This window comes from Taeniopygia guttata, chromosome 2 (assembly GCF_048771995.1).
Source record: "Taeniopygia guttata chromosome 2, bTaeGut7.mat, whole genome shotgun sequence".
Classification (NCBI taxonomy): domain Eukaryota; kingdom Metazoa; phylum Chordata; class Aves; order Passeriformes; family Estrildidae; genus Taeniopygia; species Taeniopygia guttata.
The window spans coordinates 81709996-81733091 of NC_133026.1; the positions used below are offsets into that span (position 1 = coordinate 81709996).

A 23096-nucleotide genomic window follows, 5' to 3' on the forward strand; every position below is an offset into this window, starting at 1 on the left:
CAGTTCAAGAACTACCCCACTTAGGAAAAGGCTAGCCCAAATTAGGACAAAACTGAATAAACTCAGCTTGGGTAGTTCAGCTTCCTGCAACTTCCTGTACTTTCAATTACTCTTCATTTACTCTTGATCCCTCTAGTAGAACATCATGTTCTACTAGAAACCAGGCCCTGGTCTTAAATGGAGCCCGTTGTTTATAGTTACAGTTATGCCATATAAGCTACCTACTAACAAGTCTAGAAAAGGGAAAAAATAGATCAGGACAAAGGGATCCCAGATGGACAGGTTTTAGGTCAGGCCACCAGAAAGGCCTGTACACAGAGCATGGACCACTCTGCCTTACAGCAGGAAGAGGAAACCACAAACATACCTGGAGTACCCAAGCACATTAGGTTTAACTAAGACCAAACATGGACTGCCGATTTCTGCAACAAACTTGTTACCAAACAGCTCATCATCCACTTACAAATCCTTTGGCACTGACAAGATAGGTGCTAGGGGTACTATTTGCATACAGAACTTCGTTGAATGCTGTTCCCCTTGTGAGCCCGTGGCATGATGGGTTCTGAGATTCATATCTCACCAGCACAGCCAGCCCAGAACTCACAGACAGGTCAGACATGACACCTGAACACTGTTGCTGGGACTGCTCCACAGGTTTGCAGTTGTAAACAAAATTCAGACATTTCCCAGATACAGTAACAAGTGCAAGTCCATGCAAAGTACATATACTCATGACACGTGAGGCTCCTATTAGATGCTGTATACACTTTTTGATGCCTGTAGTAAATACTGACACCTCAAAAGAGAATATCCTTCAGAGAAAAAGAGAGAAGTTAATGGAGGCCAGGACCCAAGATAAGCAAAACTTCAGGACCCCTAGGTTACTCTATCTGTACTTAGGTAAGAACAAAGTTTCAGTACCAAGAACTGCTGGCCAATACACATTTAACAGTGACCTTTAATATCTTAGAACAGCAGCCTCAAATGTCAGTGTACAACCACCCTTTCTATACCTCCATTACAGTGCAGTCTCAACCTCAGTGAATTTAATACCACTGAAAACCTAAAGGATTTACAGGCACTCCTAAAGTACTATCAGTCAAACTCACAAATGAAAGAATGCATCCACTTTGATGTAAACTTACTGGAGGAAACTATTTCACCTTCCAATGACATTAATGCTGAAAGTTTACATCATGACTAGAGTTTGCAGTTGTACTGAGATGATTTATGTGACATCTTACAGCCATCCTTCCCTGTGATTAGCTAGGGAGCTCAAAGCCATTGGGATTTTAGAGAAGTCTCAGGGAAGAGACATCCTCTGATCTAGCCCAAATTCCCACTAAGGGTTAGAACAAAAGGTGCTAGAGCAGATACATGAATGGAAATACCACATGACTGCCATGCCTTCATTATCTTTCTCCTCTCTCTTTCAAAAAACAGAAATTGCAAAGGTGAGAGCTCAAAGTACTGGTTGCATTTCTATCTGCATTAAAAATGGCATGTCTAGAAGAATGGTACTTTTATGGCAGTTCTAACATAATGATCAAATGGAACTGATTCTATTAGATTTTTTTAATACTGTATGTCTTTTTTTGAATTCTTAAATATATATCAAAACTTTTAAAACAGCTTATGGGCACATTTATTAAAGAACCAGGGAAATTCTTAGCCTTGTTGTCTAGTTTTCTAATTATCTAAACAAGTAATTTGATCACACACATTTCTTTCTGCCACAATACAGACATGCATCATACTAAACATTAAACCAGCAAACCCTCCTTTGAAATACTTCAAGCAGAATGTTGGACTCGTCCTGGGTTTTATCATACTCTCTTCATTTCAGTGCTGCACATTGAGGCATTGCACTCTCATATCCCTGGGCAGGTTAAGTTTCTGCGCAGATTTCAATACAACCACAGTTCAACAACAAATAACAACATTCCTTTTATGAATCTAGAACCAAACATTCCTAACTGGTTACACAGACAAATGGATATTGAAAAACTGAATTAATTACCTCTCAGAATCTCTATTTGGATATGATCTTGCAAGTGGTGATACGGCATGGCTAAGAACAATGTAGGCATAATCAAAAACTTGCTTCACTTGCATTGCACCGTAAGAACTTCTGCCAACGTCGTTTCCTGAAATAATGTAACAGTCATCAGATCATCTTTTTTTAATATCAGTTACCAAAACATTACTCATACTTAAAGACCAGAAGCCTCAACAATAGAGCTTAACTCTGTTTATACCAGTTATCCCATCCTAGCCACATCAGGAACACCTAAGTGTGCCTATTTCAACAAAAGAAGTTGACTTTAGGAATGACACAACATTATGCACTCAATTTACCACTTCTAAAATGCTTGTATATAGTGCTTGAAAGAAACAGAGCATAGAGATCAACTTAAAGCTCTTAGAGCTGTCTTCCAGAAGGAACCTAACAAGCTTAAAGCACCATGTCTCACTTACCAGTAGAGTTCCTGCAGGCCAAATTCAGTTTAAAACTTCATTTGTGTAACCTTCATTATGTCAGACAGACTCACATCAAATGCTATTTAACCTTATCAAAACTACAGATTAATAAACCAGCACATACAGATATTTTTCTCCATGGGATAAGCCAGGTTTTGAAATATCTATCATAGAAGATTCCAGAAGCTATTATAGTATTGTTTTTTGATCAAGTTTGTAGCACTCTCAACTGCCCTACTTTAGGAATGAGTGACATTTTAACTGGAACTCTTTCCAAACCAATTGCCATGTGAAAAACTGCATCAGTTCAGAACATTGTACACCTTCTGTATCAGTGACACTGTACAAGAACAGATCACCCATCTGATACATAGAACAATGTTGCTGTTACTAGCAAAAGGCATTTGAGGCCTTCATTTGGCATCAGAGATCAAAATTCACTTTAATTTTGATTGAAGCATTCAATTTAAGAAACAAACAAAAGTTCTTTCAAATTGCATAAAATATGGACTAGGTCTTGAGTGGGTAGAAAACTGCTTACAGTGAAAGATTCCCTCCTTCAGAATGTGTGAAATGCTGTGAGAACACTAGAAAGGGACAAACCACCAAAAATGAAAATCAGATCAGAGCCCATGAATAAAAGAAATCAATGAAAAATCTGCTTTGAAAAATTAATGGGTAAAGGACAGAATCCATCCTTTGGTGGACAGAATCCAATAAGACTGAATTTGACTTTAGAGGAACAAAGTTCCTGAGTGTCTTGTCCAGCAAGCCACTACAGACAAACCTGATGAGATCTGTCACCCGGGGCAAAAACAGATTCCTTTCAGAATTCTCCAACCATAATCCCACTCTAGCAGAAAAGTATAATCAAAGAAAACTAACTGAAAACATAAAAGCATTCTGGGAAAACAGAATTTTTCCAGTTATTCACATGGTCAAATAAAAACTGATCAAGAAATACTTCCTGTTACTGACAGAACTGAGTATCTTGCTCTGAATGCATCACTGTGGTATACAGCAGCTACTAGGCTCAAAGTTGCAGAAGCCTCTCCAAATGGTTTATTTGCTATTGGATTCTATTCTGAAGTAAAAGCGGAGATCAGTGTGGGCCTAGAACAGTGAATCTAGGAGGAAACACATGGTAAGGTTCTTCACAGAGGGATTCACAAAGGACTTAATCCAAAGGTGGCTGAAAAGTGACGAAAATATTTTGGTGGTCATGAAATCAGAACACAATGTTAATTATACTAAAAAAGCAATGATTAATTCAGTATGGGCTTTTCAGAGGTAGGACACCTGTGTGCATCCACATAATGATATTCTAAACCTAGATATGTAAGAGAATTAAACTGAGAAACAATACAGAAATGTAATACATAAAAGTGGCTTAATACACATAATAGCACCTACCACTAAATTCAAGTCCATCTATGATTGGCCTTGGTGTTAGGGCTCTTTTCCAACCTAAATGATTCTATAAAGTCACATAACACTAATTAAGAATACACAATGCGCACTCAAAGAATCTTTATTAGTTTAGTCTAACCCAATGCCAGGCAGGTACATTTGGCATGTGTCCTGCATAAAGTTACACCAAAATGAAGACAGGGCTACCACAAAATATTGAGTATTCCTTTCATCAGTTGTCACTACCTCCTCTGTTGTGCCAGCAAAAGAAATCATAAGCCTTCCCTAAACCAGTAACAGTAAACTTGGGCAGTTTAGTTTAAATCAATGAAGTTTTGTTTGAGTCTTGATTGAAGCAGATTTGAGAACAGAGGCAGAAGAGCTCATGCCAAACCATGCCTGGGTTCCTGGATTGCCTCATTTTGCACCTGTAACTTGTTCATAAAAATGTCTGAATTAATAGGTCTTATTCAATTATACAGTCTGCAGAGCTTTTTAATTGGGCTGCAACTGGAGGTACTGTGAGCTGCACCTGTAAAGTCTGTATAAAGATGACCCTAGCCAATCCAGAAAACAACATAGTAAAGAAGCCAGAAGATCACACATTTGCATTTGCTGCCCCTGAATAGATTTTCTTCTGAGAGATCACTCTAATTAGAAAACCATGTCTTACATAACTGGGAATCCTTCTTTGGTCACAATCTAGACTGATCAGTTAAAGCACGCAACCCAAATGCTGTCACTCTTTAAAAAAATCATACATACTTCAATCCTCAGATGTACATTAGCTGATAACAATGGTGTATGATTTCATGTATAATTCAATCCTTATTCTTTCTTACAAAGCCTTCATCCCTAAAGGAGCATGTCCAAAATTTCCATCACTTGCTATCAGTATTACCACTCCATCAGGTAGCCTTCCTTTACCTGAAGCGGTTTTAAGAACACGGCCTGAAAAGGTAAAGGTAAGACCATGAGCTAGAACTGAAGCAGACCCATTTATGTTAAGCTATTAGCTAGTAAACAGCTTTTTGCAACATTCAGCATTAAAGAGGTTCTTTCAAATTCTAACTTCAATGAACCTGTGTATTTTTATAAACACTTATGTTTTATACAAACACACAAACATATATATTTGCAGGTTCTAATGACAAATAGCTCATACTGAAAAGCTGCAATGAATCATTCTGGGCAGCCACTAAGGCTAGAAGAGATAATCTCCTAGATGTTGCCAATCTCAAATCTATTTAACTTCCCATACTTGTGACCTATCAAGATGCGGAAGCAAGAAACATGAAGCATAATAAACCCTGCAAGTTAAAGATTCTCTTTTCCAAGAAAACACATCAAATTTAAGGTTTAGAACTTTCATTACTGCCCACAGCAATTCAGACTGAAGAACAAACCGCCTCATGAATGGAGCTGCACAGGTAGAACTCCAAGTTTTAAACTCGGATGTTAAAGAGTTGCAATTTAGCTACTCTAGCCACGGCCAGTTTTAAACTAGACCAAAAATATTCCTGTTCTGAACATCAGAAATGACTGCAGGACCTTGATAATCACCTGATTCACAAAGGTACAAAATAACAAGCCCCCAGCAGTCTGCTGGGTAGGTGCCAAGCTTGTTTTACAAACACAGATTAAAAGATTTGTCAACTGCAAACAGTTATGTCTTCCAAATAGTGCTAGACCAACTCCAGACAAACCTCTTTCAACATGACATCATTTACCCTGCTCCAACATAATCCTGTGAACAAACTTCTGAGTGTCTGGCTTTGAAGTTCTCCTTAATAAATGTTTTTACTTTTTATATATTTACAAAAAGCACAAGTGCTTTGAGAAACTGAAACGGTGCAACTACAAGATGTTTATGAAAACTCCCCCCTTTAGGCAGTGCTAAGGGAATGATTTGCATCTCATTACCCTGTCCTAGGACAATAACTCACGATGAAAGATCTTAGCCTATGTACAAGGACCAAGTATAAATGATTACTTCAAAATGCATTACTGCTATATTAGTCTGGTAACTCAAATCTGGACCTCAACAAGCTTCTCACTTGAAGTGTCGTCTTCTGACATCCTTGTTGGAAACCTGGTTCTTAAATCACACAAATTATCTTCTGGCACACAATGATCAGTCTCTGAGAATCTCTCAGGAAATCCTGCAGTACCTTACAGAATCTAAGAAAACCCACTACAATTAAAACAACAACACAATGTGGATGCCTGTTCCTCCCAAATCCAGGAACTAACAGAAGGTAATGAGCAGGTTAGAATGATGTATCACATCCTTCTGATAACACCTTTCACCTCTTAGCCTGCCATCACCCGAACATTTTACACTGAATAAAAAACAGCATGAAATTAAGTTCCTCCAACTTAAAGAAACTAATCTCACTAAACACATACCTGTTCCCTACAAGACTGCTTTAAATCTATTCTTTTGAGTTATACCATACAATATCCCATTGCTGAACTATACTGCATGCACTCACAGGAGCAACTCTTACACTACTTTGATAATCTTTGAGAAATTGAAAGGAGGGGGTTTGTTTTTTTTAATCCCTGTACTTTTTGTCTCATTTTGGGATTAAGAAGCCATCTTTTCAAGTATTCTTCCAAGGCTTAACAGGAACCTTATAGACAGCTGTGATCAGGCTAAAAAAAAACAGTAACAAAAACAAACTTGTGTATACAGTGCAAACACAGGTTTGCAGGAGTAAAACTCAGCAGCAACTTATGCTAATTTAAGTCAAGACATCCGTGTCCACTCTTTCTGAAAATAACTTCTTCCCATCTCCTTCACAGTACTGCCACCAACCCTCAGAGTCAGACATTGAGTGGATCTGAACACAAACTAATCAGAGGTGACTTGTAAACTGGGCAAGGACCTTAACCCTTGGGAAAGATTTTTGTATTGGGACAGAAGGAATAACAGAACTAAAGTAATTAACAGAATTCTAGACCTTACTAACATACACTTGACAGGCAATTTTAGATACTGTAGGAATATTTGATTAAGTCTGAATTTAAGGAGGCTGTACTCATCAGATCTGATTCACAGAGCCATCCTATACGTGCTACATAATTTTCCTCCTAGCTTCATCTGGCAAGTTCTGAAGGTCTGTGGTAGCTGCTAAAAAATATCCATACGAGACATAGTGGTCAGATAACTTCAAAATGTTGTCACTTTTCATTTCCATTGCCAAAACACTGTCCCCTGTAAGAATTATATTATTTCACACCATAAAAACTCTTAATTTAATTCTTATCAACTCATTGACAGCATACTGCTATTCTTTCTTCTAGACTACAGTTCTTCATTTCTGCAAGATTAATACTAGGAGGAAAGTTCAGAGCCCCTATTAGAATTTTTTTTTCTTCTCCAGAGAACTATTAGCAGCTATTAAAACATTTTTTCTTCTCCAGAGAACTATTAGCAGCTATTAAAACATTGTGTAGTACATGCAATTTGTTCTCCTTCAGTCCCCAGCAGATAGAAAGGAACAGAACTGGAGGGCAGTACAGATTTTTGACTCTAAACTATTGCGGCTCATGCTGCTATTCAAATGGGTCTTCAGGCAAGCAAGTACACAGTTCCTAAAGGAAATCTTAACGACAATCACAGTTCTGCACAATCACACCCTAACCTATGCCTGGCCAAGTACAAGAGTCATGATAGACACAGAGTTACAAACATATCAGAGAGATGGTTAGACAAATGAGTATCACAGCCTGAAACCTGTTCTAGGGAAGTATGAACATTCAGCATACTGACTATTTAGAAAGGTGCCAAACTTTAGCTCCTGATCCATGGTATTTGCTTTAAAAGTGCTGCAAATAAGCAGACTACACATGAAATGTGACAGTATGAACTTTGACTGCCAATTACAATCTAGAAATACTTATGCCGAAGTCCAAATTAACTGAAAATTGGCTTTGTTAAAAAGCTGGTTTGGAATTTCAGCTACTTGTGATGGTGTAAATAGAATACAAACTGAGTATTATAAAACTGGATATTTTCCTGAGGCATTTAGCCAAAATTATGCTCAATTATTTTGAGGGTTACTGAATTAAAACAAAATCTAAAAAAAAAAAATTATGTTAAGTATTTTCAAAAGAGCATGCAACTTTAAAACTCTAACTGGCATTCCCTAAAGACCCCTGTGCAGCACAGAAGCCAGTTATGCAAAGTGCTCTCCACACCACCACAATGCAGCTGGTTTTTACAGATACCCACCCCTGTTCCTGAGCAGAACCTGTCCTGCAGGGTGGTATCACAGGGACTGAGGCACCACCCTGCAGGACAGGATCTACACCTGGGGCATTTCTTTCCCATATCATGTGATTTATCTGAAGTATGGCACCACAGACTGTGGCAGTAAAAGCTACACCTTCCAATCTCATTCTCACAGCAAATAATGGAGAACTGTTCTGCTAACAACCCTCCTGCTAACATCCCCTTCCAGGATTTCCTAGAATTCTTTCTTTTACTACCTCTCAGCGCTGCCAGAGAATCTTATTATGTACTCAACGCAGTACTGGATCTCCAAAGCCTTATGCAATTGCACTGTTTGCATGTAATCCAATTTACTCAGGCTAAGAATATTGTGAGACCTCAGGCCCATATCCCTCAACCCTCCTACCTGACTGTACCTCTACAGCAGCAACAGCCTCCTCCCAGTGCAGCTTTTCAACTTGTCTCAACAGACTAACGCAAGCTGAGAGCACAAGCTGAGTGAGAGCTCTGGAATACTGCAAGAAATGTACAGTCTTACCAGGCAGAAGAGGATCTTCAATACATAGCATGGATGGTCTGTATCCATTAGTCATGACTTTCATGATTTCTTCTTTGGCAATATAGGCACCTCCATTTTTTATTCTAATACCAGTTTTCAAGTAGTTAAAATTCCTTCCATACAGTTCAAAAAATTCTATTAGAAGCATTCCAAGGTTTTCATCAGCTCTTCTGGCATCGATTCTTGGATGTAGCTGTAACATAAATCAGTTTTTGCATATAAAAAATTAGTTTTCAGACTATAACACAAGGCAACAAAAACTTCTTTAAACAGCTGAGTATTTCTTCATGTAAGTCTCAACTGAATAATTCACTCTTCTTCATGTACTTAAAACCACTCTCACACAACCTAGAGGGGGCAGCATGTCAGCAGTATCTGAAAGCCAAAGAATTCTTTCACCTTTCCTCATGCAGCTTTTTGAGGAGTAGGGAATTCTTTTCCCCAAGTCAAAACGAAGAAATAAGTACTGCATACTAAATTACAGCCTAGTTAGTAACAAAGTAGTACCCGATTTTCCACATTGAGGGAAATCGTTCCCTCAATGTTTTCAGAAAATGGAATACAGTTTGTGTCTCTAGCTCTACTTGTTATATTTGGTACGCTAAACCTATAGTAATATTTCAGTGAACACCACCAGCAGCAGAATATGTAAGTTTTCCATTACCACAGCTGCTGAGAGATACTAACCCCATACCTCATCATACCTGTAGGAAGCTCACTATCACAAAAATGTACTAAGAGAAGTTATAATTTGTTTCTAACATTGTAACTCACAACTACTTCATCAGTCAAGTACAGCATCTGCCAGTCTTAAGCATGTCAAAACCTAACCAACATACAAGAAAAAAAAAAACTTGACTGCTGGATTTCATCATTTTAATAAACACTGAAATCAACTACTCTGCACATTCAGTACCAGTAGTCTGAGAAGCAAAAGACCAAATGCATCCTGCAGATTTATGAAGCACTAATAAGATGATTCAGGTACAGGGCCTGGTATAGAGAGCAATGTACAGCCTCTACACCTTTCACAAGGCTTCTGCTGCTGTTTCAGTTCACACAGGATACATGCTGGATGTTTGAGAGGTAGTCCACAGGATCTTTCAGTCAAACACTCAGATCCATAACAGTAATGCTGCGCATTGCAAGGGGCATCTGAAGAAATAGTACAATAAAAGGGCATAGGTACAGAACCGAAAATATTTTGAAGAACATGGAAACACATAAGGAACAGACTTACCTGCAGAAAACTAATTGCCATTAAAATGAGGCTGTAAGAGCTAATTCCACCAGTAAAAACTTCATTCAAATCCCTCTGAAGGAGGAACTGTTTTAATACTAAAATCAAGTAAGGTAGCAAAGAATATTTCTGCAAAGCAAAACAAGTCTTAATGTAAATGTCAACATTCCAAAACAAAGAAGTACACAATCTCAGCACACAAAGATTCATATAATACAAAAATATTTCCAGTGGTGTGCTATACAGTGTTTCCACAGGAGGAACTGAAACTAGAAACACATGAATAGACTTCAACTCTTATTTGATTGAAGACCTTACATATCAAATTTATTTCCCACCTAAACAGTAAGACTTTTATATCCTTCTTTGAATGCCAATGTCCCTTACTATAGTCAAAGCTTTCACTCTAAATAGTACTTTTACTACAGAACATAAAAGGCAACTTTTAAGTGTGTAGCTACATAAGAATTGTTTTTTGACAGTTTAGCAGGACAGTATTCATAATGCTGCATCACTTAAATTCAAGGTAAGCAAAACTTGAAGAGACTTGCTTCAGAAGCAAAGTTTAGTGCCTATCTGTAAATCTAGACATGATCATAGAAGTTCTTTCACAGTGTACAGGTTTATTCACTCAAACACCTAGCACTCAAATGGAACACTGAATGGACATGGATAATAAATTAAAATATCCGTTTTTAACTAGTATTAATGAAAATAGTCTTCAGCAATAAATTGTTGAGCCATACCAAAAAATGTTAGCTAAGCATCTAGCACATCCTTGGTAAGTAGCATAACATTCAATACATGGTTGATACCTTCATGTATTCCTTGATAAATCGAGCTGCCTTCACACCAGTTTCTACATTAAAACTGATGTCAACTTTCACTTCTGTCTCCTGGTCAGTGAGTTTTATTATTGGTACCTGAAAAGATTACGACAAGAATGTGAATCCCCAGAAATACAACACTGGTGCTGTTCCCTAGCTTACTCGAGACAAATGGATATTAGCAGTCCAAATGATTGCAATTATCAAGTCTGTCTGAGAGGAGGTAACAATCCTAACCTGATCACTGAATGCTTTCTAGGGAGGCGATTAATGTACAACCATATTAACTTACCATCACTCTGGTACTCTACCACAGCCATCAGCTATCTGTCTTCAGAGCTGCAATAGCAGTGTTTTATATGACAGCTTAATTTACTTAATTTAATGACTCATTCCAATTAATAGGAGATCTTGTAATCTCATAACCTGTGGGAACTGCATTCCTCTGACCCAGTATTGCACCATTCACTTACTGAACTGACAAGAAGCCAGCCTAACAGAAAGTAATGCCTGCTGGTTTATCAAGATTAACTAGTTCAATGCAGAGTCAAATGAAAGCCAGAAGAAATAAAGAAAAGCTGCCATAATATGGCAGGAATAAATTAATATAACATGACTGCATATGTAGTTTAGCTTCATACCAAGGCAGTGCCCTCCAAAATCATCTTACAATCATTACCTAAACTTCAGCTGATAACATTTATTTTAAATTGAACTCCTCATATTTTTAATCTGAAATGGAAAACAAAAAAGAGCAGAAGCATAGCACCATTTTATACCAACATCAGAAACAAAACAAAATAAGAAGGAATAGTAGAATTGTAAGCCTAGCCTAGTGCCGTTCTCCATCATTAACTGGTAATACAGATTCTGATAATCCCATAAATTCTCACGTAAACCAAAGATTACCAAAGCTACTGTTATGTACTACTACTCTAATGACAGCCAGAAGAATATTATGAACCTAAAAGAAGAATGTTTTAGAGACCACAAAACAGAAGCTTGCTAACAGAAGCATGGAATACTCACCTTAGTCCCTTGAAGAAAACATCACTTGCTCAATAACACAAAATTCTCATGCATTAAGTTTTTAACATATTCAACAAGATTCAGGCTTACAGAAAAGATGCAAGAGATAACACACATCAGTCTCACAGTGACATAAAGCTCTCGAATAGTATATTTTGGACAGGAAAACCCAATGTTAGGTCTGGAACACTTCACTATGCCGTCAGAAACAAGACAACCTAAAAACCATGTTGAAAGCTAGACAACTCTAGTTACTAGCTTAGCAAATTCCCCTCAAAGGTCAGTGGAAAAACATTATGCTAAGAGTTAACTTATTTTACTGGATATTTTGCAAATACTAACTTTCAGATCTTTATTGACAAGATAAAGTACGGCCTTCAGCAAACACAGTACACAGAATTACTGACGTCCATGTAAAAGTCTCCATGCTATCGCTAAGCACCTACAGATTCTACCGAAATCTTGCAGAGAGTTTAAGACAATATAATTTGCTTCAGGAATTAAGAATACTATTTATCACCAATATCTGAAGGGGTCTGAAAGTTTTTCAGCTCAGTATTCCAAAGCAATTACTTACCGTAGCTTTGTCAAGTACTTTAATGGAATATGGTTCAGCCACATTGTGTTTTCTCAGTGCTTGCTCCAACAGCTGTAAAGGGGGTCGTTCCCATTTCCCAAAAACAACTAGATCAATATCACTAGACAAAAAGAACACAGCATGAAATCCAGTAAATCTAAAAAAACAATAACACTACCAAAAAATATGGTAAGATTGGCATTCTACATATTAAAAGTCATACACGGGGATGTTTTTGCAATTTACAATGTTGGTTCCCAGCAAGTTTCTAGGAGAGTTAAGCAAGAGAGTCCACGGTGTTTTCAGACCCAAAGCAGTATTCTAGTTTCTTGCTTCCATTACTCTGATGAATTCTTCTCTGAGTTCCTTTCCCTTTTACCTTTCATGCTCCCTCCCCTCTAACTTAAACAGTCTAATTCTATCCATCATTTATCATGTTGACAGGCATTTTAATAATCAAAAGAATTTCATCAGTGATTGGTATTCGCAGAAATTAAATTTCCAGTGCTTTCCTTCTGAAAATTTAATTTATATAAAGACAACTTCATCTTCAAGGCACAGCTACACATTTCCACATCCAATTGAACCATTAACTGATACAAAATACCAAATTAAGTAAGACATTTTGCTCTCCAAAAGATGGGAATACAACACTGTGATGGTTCTTTTGACTTTACACAGTAACTCTGTGATGAGTGGCACATTCTTAGTAATTTATCTTATTTAACAAAACAATCTTTACAAGGGAAGTGCCAAACATTCAGTTTCACTGTCTGTTTAAAAAAAAAAAAGTCAAAGATTAACTCCAGACACAAGGAAGAAAAGGTAATTCACCAAAGGGTCAACACGCAGAGCAGAGCAGTAAGATAATACATCAAATACTTATCCCAAATCTTGAAGTTCAAAAACTCTTGCCTGTATCACATGAAATATAAAAGTTTTACTGAAAGTTTGACATATTTACACATTCCATTCTAAACTCCTCTTTGAAATTCATCATTTCTCTAAAAGAAAACAAGAGTAAACTATTACTTACCTAGTTGGAAGATAAAGCCCTGTACTAAAGCTGCCAAATATCTGGACCTGAAAAGAACAGAGCAGGAAAACAGCCTGCAATTATGAATGCTCACTTCCTTTTATTTTCACAAAACTTCATACTTTTCTCCAGTTGTTAAGGATATAGCCAGTAAAAAAGTTACTTTACCATCTGTACAAAAACACTTTTTCTTAGAGATGAAACTTCAGAGGAAATTTGGCTTCTTTACTAGGAAATTACTACCAATCCAGCTAGCAGAGAATAAATTTAAGCAAGTACTTTTCATTACTTATTTTCACTTTGGCAGACATACACACTCTTACCAATTTCCTTCCCTCCTGCTCCTTCCTTTCCTTACAGGACAATTTTAGTGAAACTGAAAGAGTTTAAGGGAAACTTTTTCCAAATTTTTATCTTTACAAAACAGCAAGTACGTCTAAACGTACCATTCAGATAAATATGAACACTACAGATTTTACTGTCAAGAACAACTATGAAGCAGCAGCAGGTGTTTGTGTGTGGAAAAGCAGGCACAATGAAGATACATCCACAGACCACATCAATTACTTTCATTGAGCTTCCCATCTAAAGAATTGAGATGTTCTTCACTCTCTGATACAGTAGAGCCCAATTCACAAGCTCACTTAGTTTTCTGCCAGGCAACACGGGCCCTTTTCAGTGTTTGTATCAATTTCAACAAGGTAGAAAAATCTCACTAAGAAGGAAAAACATGGGCGAGGATGAAGCAGATAAGCTTTACAGTATTTTTAGCTCAGTGCTGTAGCCTGAGCCCTCACCATCTACCATGGAAGGCTATGAAATCACCGTGGTGAATTTTTCTGGTGGCTAATGACAATGCTACAATCTGGCAATCACAAAGGTATGCTAGAAATACAATTTAGAATACATTCTTTTTGAATAAGCAGACTTATTCAGTGGGTAACAAAGTGTTTGAAATTACTCCAGCTTAGATTGCAATATATCTCAGGGAGTGAAATTTTCCCCTACTACAGTGGGGCTAAAGCAATTCCTTGAATGTCAAATTCATGAAGAGTACAAAAAAAAAAAATCTGCATTTAATTGGTCTTTCCTAAAATATTTTGATTTAAAAATATCCACACATGCAGGACCCCTTGCAGAAATGAATACATAGGTAGTCAGTCTCACTTTAATATTCAAAATTAAATTATACAGAGACAATCACTTTAATAAGTTTTTACTTTAAGAAATGTACTACTAAAAGCTTCATATTCCCAGCTCTCAAAATGAAAAAACATTCTGTAGAATTCATTAACCCAAAATCTAGGTTTGAAATTTCCCCACTTTTTAAAATAAATTTCCAAATACTGCAAGAACTGTGATATTGAGATAATTGCCTTAAACCTGAAGAGTTACCTGTTCATTCCTAAAAGAAAGATAATAGCAAGGTTAAGTGAACCAAGCTGTACAATTTACTAGAAAAATAAATCACAGCTGAAGCTACACTCACATCAGCGGTAGGCCAAAGATCTTTGATGACTGTTTCTATCCTTTTTACTACTTCTCTTCTCATAGCTGCTTCTTCAGGACGAGGGGACATGAAGTCATAGAAGTCAATGATTTCTTCATGTAGTCTAATGGAGAAAATAGGATCAGTTAAAGTGACAACTGAACTACTTAACTATTACAATAAATTTTACAAGAAACAGGCCATAGGCTTTATTTAGTATCATCCTTTAATCAAAGAGCTCAGAACACTAACTCTAGTAGAAATTTACTAAATTTCTTACTGGCTCAGCAGTAAAGGCCAAATTCAATTCCTGAATCTTAATTATTCTTTTCTTTAAAAGACAAAGCTGAGTCTTAAAAACTACATAATGATGCAAATGTGAAGTAGCACAAGATCAACTAAAGTCTTCAAGCAGGTTTATTCTTCAAGCAGTTCTTACTTCTGTGTATGTAGCAGTTTACACAGACTGCAAACAGGCCACTGGCATTAGCGAGATTTTGCAGAGGACAATAAAAAGGACATTTGAATACTTATTGATGTAAAATCATACACTTTGACACTCAGACCCTTCATTAGCCATTCATTCATATAGAAAACAACCTACCAACTGAACACTAAGTGAGAATTGTGAAATATATTCTCAAGTGTAAAGTATTTTTATACCAACGTTACATGAGGAGTCCTGACACTGGAACCTTATACACCTATTAAGCCCTTTTGTTTCAATGTCTTGTGGTATATGCCAATACTATAGAACTCTTGCTGGCAAATTTTGAGTATTCAGGTGAATGTCATGTTTGCCTTCAATGGAAAAGCATTGAGCCATGGCAAACAAAACTGCAAATAACTACTGCTGTGACATTTTTCCAAAACATCTTTTTGATGTTGACATATTTCTGAGATTTCTGTCTAACTCAAAAAATGTACCTAGTCAACACTGAAGTGAAATCCAAATGCTCTCCTAAACCTAAAAAAAAAAAAAAAAAATCAATCTATAGTTTATCTACTTAGCCTTCCAAAAGAAAAATTTAATACCTCTCTAGTAGAACTCAACTCTTCATCTGAGACTTTTGCAATTCATTTTACCCAGTAACTCCCCTGCTAACAGGTAACTTACAAGAGACCACATGCCTAATATTTAAGTGTCAGTATTTCTTCCCATAGACTTTCTCATTCTTTCCACAAAGACTTTTGCAGCAAAGCTCAAAGACACTTCCAAAAAGCATAAATACTTTGAATTACTGTTTGCCTTTTCTCTTTTCTTAACCTGAGCTTGGACCGACAACTGAACATTTAACTACACAGCAGATTGAACTAACATCTCAATTTGCTGAGGAAGCCACTTGATTCCAAAATTTTAGAGCAAGACAGAAAACACAAACAAAATGCTCTTATTTTGTTTAAAGAAAGTATGCTTTTTTCCTACCTACAAAAAGACCAATGAATAAAATACTTGAATATACCTAACAGGAATGGGGACAGCCTAAAGACTTGCTATTCTTCTGCCTATAATAATCTGTAGTAGGCAGATACATGGTGAAAGCAAGTAAAGCAAAGGGGCAGCTATCCTTCCAAGTCTCCAGTAATTTCATCTGGCATACGTTCAGGGTGAATCCCAACCTGATACCTATTAAATCAAAGAACTTAGTTCCATAGACTTTTCCAGGTCTTTTAGTCCATTTCTGCTTTGTTATTTATGGCATTCAATGGGAATTTAAGTATGCATCAGAATAAAGAGTGTTTTATTTTAAACTGCTGCCTGGTAATGATTTTATCTGATGTTTTTTTCCTGGGGCAAAAAAAAAGTTGTTACTGGCAGTTCATCTCAAAACACAAGACTTCTCAGGCTCTCAATCCATTTATCTCCACCCACCAGTAGTTTTCCAAGCTAGTAATCCTCACGAGGTTTTGTCTCCTTTGACAAGAAGAAGTCCAAAGTTTGATCACTGCTAACCTTCTTTGCTTATTTTCAATTTGCACCATGTTTTCTGACAGGTGGGCAGAAACACACACAAAGTCAACACGTAATTCTGCCATTTAGTCCAGGTCACACACATGTTTTCATTTTATTGTCCCTACATTTGGGAATATTGCTGCTTGAGGGTACCTGAATACACAGCTGCTCTTTAAAATAAACCATAATGAAGGAGCTTCAAGGTGTTTTCTGAACAAAACTATAAACGTAGAGCCCACTCACTGTGTGCATTCAGCCTGAATTATTTTTCTTCAGTCATGATTCTATATTTCCTAGAACTTAATTTTACCAGCAATTTTATAATCTAATGAACAATGCACTCCCACTGTGTCTGTCTGCAGTCAGCTCTAGCTTTCTATTATCCTTTCTATCCTTTTCTCACTCATTTCTTCCCTCCAGGTATTTATGAACAAATCAAGCAACAATCTTGAGTAATTCTATTTGTAACTTCCCCTTATTATAAAGTAAATAATTTATTCTTTCCTTTGGTTCTTTCTAAGCACTAACCCAGCAAACCTCTAAATGTTTGGTTTTCACAAACTCCTCAAAAAGAATCCCAAACACTCCTCTGAAAAAAAATCAGCAGTTCTGTTATCAAACTGAACACAGGAATATGGATTAACAATGAATCCTTCAAGAAAATGAGACCTGTGAGATGCAACTACCTTAATCAAAACATGCACTAGACCCTTTTCTTATGTTTGGCCATGCATGAAGTTCTGGGTTTTTATGGCATCAGCCCCATTCAACCACTCCAGGAGATCTAGACATTTCTAGGGAAAAAATGCATTTACAGTAGCTGTCCTGTATTAAGGAAGAGAATAAAAGGGGATCTGTCCCCATCACAACCTCTACTACACACAGCACAGCCTTTCAAAAGCAGCTCCAGTGCGTCAGTGAGCTCAAGAAAATAGCCAACCAACAAGTACTCTCACTTTGATGCCCCAAGGAGCCGCTCTTCCAATAATTAACACAGTCACAATCGTTAACCACATTATGAAAGACTCAGAAGTGTATCACTCATTACTAGTCTACATTTCCTTCCTTCATTTGCTCTTTAATATGAAGTCAGGTTCATATTTTCTACTTCACACTGGCAAGTACTTGGTTTAATGCTTCAATCTGCATGGGACAACAGCAGAAGTCTAGATCCCAAAGCTCATTTAGAGCTCAAGCCATACTCATGGCTAATTCCCCTGAAATTCTTTGGCATATACCACAAGACATGGGTGTATAACTGGTACTATTCTGCTGACTGGATTTAAACTCTTACTGAAATTTAAATTGCAGTTGCCTGGAGTCAAAGCTTTCTTAAGTCTCTTAAGTCCTTCTCTGACAGAAAGCAATTAGTTCACTTAGTTCTTACTACGTGGTCTGTGTTCCCACTGTTGCCCATTCACATCTCTCTCTGAGCCCTACTGACTCTGGCTTGCTTTTGATGTGCAAGACTTTCAGGTCTTAATGCATTTGGCAAATCAGTTCTCAGCCCTTTGCCTTAAAAGACTTCTATTTTGCTCACTCTTTCTAGTTTTTCTTAATTCAACAGCTTCTACTTCTTGGAGATCATCTTCTTGGTCTATGTCCTTCTGGATAAGAATCAATGCTATACCCATAGTCAGCATATGGCAGCACAACCACTGTAATTTTACCTTCTGGTTTACACCTGAGGAAGCTTCTCAAAAGAGCAATGCTTTTTTAAAACTTATGTTACAGTAGTTTGCAGTTTTGTAAACATCTTTGCTCAGATAAAGTTATTGGAACACTGTCACAAAAAGCCCCAACTGTCATGTATATAAAACAAGATCTTGTATGCTGTTCATGACTAATCCCAGTATAACTTCTTACTACCTGAAAGAATAATGCAGTGTCTGAAAAAAACAGATAACTGTGGAATAGTCAACCAGCCAACACAGGGATAGCTTTTACTTAAGTATTTTGTCCACATACCCTCTATGATTTTCATAAGCACTTTTTAAGCCAGGAATGTGACAGTATTTTAATCATTAGGAACACAATCTCCATCTGCAGCACATGATATCAGCACATGCAGACATAAGTAACATCCTAACTCTTTTTTTTTTTAGAACTTCCCTCAACATACAGACAAGTAAGTCTTCTCAGTTTCCTCCTAGCTTCTTAAAGAATTTGGATTCTCAACAGCATCACAGCACCTAGCAATCTCCTGTAGCATTTTAAGATGCCTACTGTATTATTTTGCTAGGAAATGTAGGCCTTTTAATCAACTTTTTCACAAGACAGCTTTAATATATTTATAGAAATACTGGTAAAGAAACTTCTTGGTAAGCTGTAATTGTACTCTTCCTACCTAATACAAAATGGCAAATATTAGAACACAGGAATGAAGAAGAGAGGCTACTTGTACTTGCTACATTAATCAGGTTGCTAATTTTAACAGCCTGGAGGAACCTACCATTTACTGATGTTATTACTGCTATGCACAGCAAGCATCTGCTGCTTACAGGCTGAACTACTGCAACAAAATTAACATCTTCTGTTTCTCAAAAAAATATCCCTTCAACTGTTTAAGGAAAGGCAGCCACTCTTCTAGCCTCTAGGTTAAAATAACACTCAGGTGACATTCTCAGACTTTTGCAATGTTTTTCCTCAAAGGCAGGTTTCTAAGAAAGGAGATCATCCTTACTGATTTACTGCAAACATTATTATACATAAGATTGACTTACTACTTCAAGGGCTAACTTCAATGCAGTGAATCGAAATTCTCAATCATCATCAACAAATTACAAGGTAAATTAAAACCTACAGAGACTTTGCTTCCTCAAGTAAGCATCTGGTTCCTTTTCAACACAACTACACTACTAAGCACATTAATTTATTCTAAAGGAACAGTACGAACATGATTGCATCTTTTATGTGGAACAACTAACATTTTTAAAAACATATTCTCTACTTACTAAAATGAATATTTTTCTAGCTGAAGACTTACACATCATCCAAGTGTGCTTATAAAAGGAAAGAATAGATGCCACAGAGCATGGGAGTCTAATACTAGGGATGCACAGAAAATGGAGGTAAAGAAATGGAGAGGTACACATGGCATCTCAAAAGAATCTGTTGAAATAAAGGTCACAAGTTTTAGAATACATTCCTTCAATGAAGCAGGAATTCCAAAACATGTGTGACTTCACTGTCTCAAGACTAAATAATGAAATGCACGTCAGTCATTGCACATATTTTGGAAATCTATGGAACTGTACCTTCACCTATGACTAGGGCAAAGCACAATTGCATTATCATGGAAATGCGGGTAAAATCTCACACTACAACAATCAAATGCACTCAATAGTTGAAATCAGTCAGTCTTATGGTTGAAAACAAAAGAACCCAGTTCAGTGAAATAAAGGAGGAGACACATATTGATATATAAATATACACAGAGAGTGAGAGCGTGTGAAAGCAAGAATGCATTCTAAGACAGACTTCTCCCAGTATGATCTAAGATTAAGACATCTGCAAAAGGGGCTAAAATACAGCTATGACCAAGAAGAGATGATCTACAATTCTTCACATTTCCACTCACAACACCAATCAGATGCTTTTGTATATTAGTTCTCCACAACACCAGTAAGGTTCAGGTAGTACTACCCTATGCAATGTTCTAAGCTTACAGATGAGATAAACTATGAAAACACAGTGCTACATTCAGAGACCATATTGCTGCACCAAATCAGTCTCATACTACTACATTATTCAGACAGCAATTAACTTTGTCACTGTAATTGTATGGAAAGCAGCAAGCTACAATGACTGGAAGAATTTTAAAAAATCTCAACTATATAGTACTTATGAATCGGAGCTGTGAAATGTTTTACAGACAGGTACCCTAAATACCAAACTCAAATAAGAATTGAGCTTACTCTGCAAGTTAGCTACAAAGGAGATAGTGGAAGAAAAAAGTAATTTCTTCTCATCCACAGAACAAGCATTTTATAAAATATACTGTACATTTTCCACAAGAGATCATATTGTTCTTATTTCCTCTCTAAGCTTTCTCATTGCCCCAGAGTCATGCAAGTCAGAGCCCATTCTAACTTCAGACCAAGTTTCTTGCCAATTCGATTTCACCTCTTAAGAACACCTTGACAGTTGATGCACTCAAGAAACTAAGTTTGTTGGATTGATTTACACTGCAAATTTCCAGACCTAAGTAACAGAATTTGTCTGCATTTTGAAGAAAATCAGAAACTGAAATATTTTTGCAAACTGTTATCAATCCAATAAAACTCAACCAATTACCTTATTAATGGCTGGATGGGCTCTGAAAAAGCTGCATCATAAAAAAAATTTTAAAATAAGCAGATGTACATCTCCAATTCAATACATGGCAATCTGCTACCTAAGCTACATAAGCTTCTGAAGTGCATTACTCCTGACTTGGACTGATGGACCCCCCTACACCACCAAGAAAACATCATAATCATTTTGTTGCGCCAGCGAAGGAGAATGCCGTATGTTAAACCTTGGAACTGAAGCAGCAAGCTTGCTATGCCAATAAATAGAACCACTAAACCCTGAAATTCCTATCTTAATACCATTCTTTTCCAAATGCTCAAAGATAGCAAGCGATTAACATCCCAGACAAGTCAGATTGCAACAGCAGAAGCTTATTAGTGATGAGAGACTAATTATGCCCCTGTAGATCAGGTATCCATTACATCAGGTTAGCAACTGAAACATTAAAGAGAAGCAACTCTTGACATAATTCTGAGCAGCAGACCCTAACTCAAAATGCACCCATCAAAGCACTGCTGGCAACAAACCCTTCACATTCAAAGTCAGCATCTCTGTAAGGCAAAAAAAAGCTAGAAAAGTCTTTTCTGGATTTAAGTATTGCTGCAGTTTGCCATATAATAGAGGAAGCTCCTTTAAAATCATAACCAAAAGAACAATGTGTTTTAGTTTTCTAAAGATATCACACTGGTTGTTTAGTGTGCATCACTAATCAGGTTTTAGGAGGAAAAAGGAGCTTTTACTACTTTCTCATAGGATTCCATCAAAAGATGTCTTCAGAAATCCTGAAGTCATGTACAAAGCAGGAAAAGAGGATTGGAAGATTAAGGCTATCAAAAACGATTATGAAGAACAACTTAACGAGATGCAAAGCTATGACTGAGAACGGCTGAACTAGTTCCAGAGACCAAAAACTTGCTTCTGTTCAGTGAATTAAGTTATCAGTATAGAGAAAGTTAAGTGATCCCAATGCATGATATGTAGAGAAGTTTGTAATTTTTTTTAAATTCCTCAGAGACTTCCCTGATCCACAACTATGAAGGAAGAAAGTGTCCCAAACTTTTTAATAGAAAATATTCACAGCAAAACCTATTCCTGGTAAGTCAGTATACATGAAAAGTCATACTCACTTGATATTGCATTTATACCAGAACAATAAGTAGTTATCTTTCTTTTTTAACTTAAAGGGATTAGCTTTGACTTTCAAAGTAGTCAAAGTAGCCTAAAGCAGGATCAATGCAATAAATGAATAGCTATGACTATATCAAATGCTAACATAACTATCATAAATGGACGTAGTGTCTTAGAAGAAAAAAAAAAAAAAAAAACCAAAAAAACCAACATTCAGAGCAACTTGGAAGAATCAGAGAACCACAGAGGAAAATCTATTATTTTCTTGGATTTCCAAATGGTATTTGGGTATTTGACAATGGTTCCATACACCCTTATGCAAGCTTATGAAGAAATTAAGTGACACAGGATGAGGGGAAAGACCCCTCATATCTATAAAGAAATGTTTAAAACAGGAAACAAGCAGCTGGAACTCTTAGTTTCCATACTAAAGGAAGATCACAGGTGAAGCCTCCACGTACAAAAACATCAGGCAAGTCCCACGTTAGTAATAAGGAGACAAAGTACAAGATAGAACAAGATAGCCCAAGAAGCAGGAATACTGTCACAGTATCACACACAAATATGGTTCATATGAGTCCCAAAGATAAAGCAGGGACTACAAAGCATACAGAGGAGATAAACATCTAAAGGCAGGAAGCAGTTTCAATACAAGAAATGATTTAACAAACTAGAAAACAAACAACTGTCAGCTGATTCAACCTCCCCCCTCCTCCTCCTTTTTCAAGTCCCCTGCAAAAAGCACTCATGGTCTGCCTCTGCAACACACAGAACTGCAACTGGCAGCCACTACAACCCTAGTGACAGCTTTAGGATGAAAAAAAAAAACATCA

General features: G+C 36.9%; 1 protein-coding gene across 4 annotated transcripts in view; it reads right to left on the minus strand.

Annotated features, from left to right (window-relative positions):
- The window catches only part of TENT4A (terminal nucleotidyltransferase 4A), a 58176-nt gene that overhangs the window by 28828 nt on the left and 6252 nt on the right, over window positions 1–23096 (minus strand). For all 4 annotated transcript variants that reach the window (XM_030265716.4, XM_030265715.4, XM_030265714.4 and 1 more), the window contains exons 2-8: window positions 14889–15012; window positions 13400–13446; window positions 12364–12484; window positions 10746–10853; window positions 9931–10059; window positions 8670–8883; window positions 2021–2147 (exon numbers count right to left, since the gene is read on the minus strand). In XM_030265716.4, the coding sequence (XP_030121576.1) occupies window positions 2021–2147; window positions 8670–8883; window positions 9931–10059; window positions 10746–10853; window positions 12364–12484; window positions 13400–13446; window positions 14889–15012 (870 nt within the window). The remainder of the gene's footprint in view (window positions 1–2020; window positions 2148–8669; window positions 8884–9930; window positions 10060–10745; window positions 10854–12363; window positions 12485–13399; window positions 13447–14888; window positions 15013–23096) is intronic.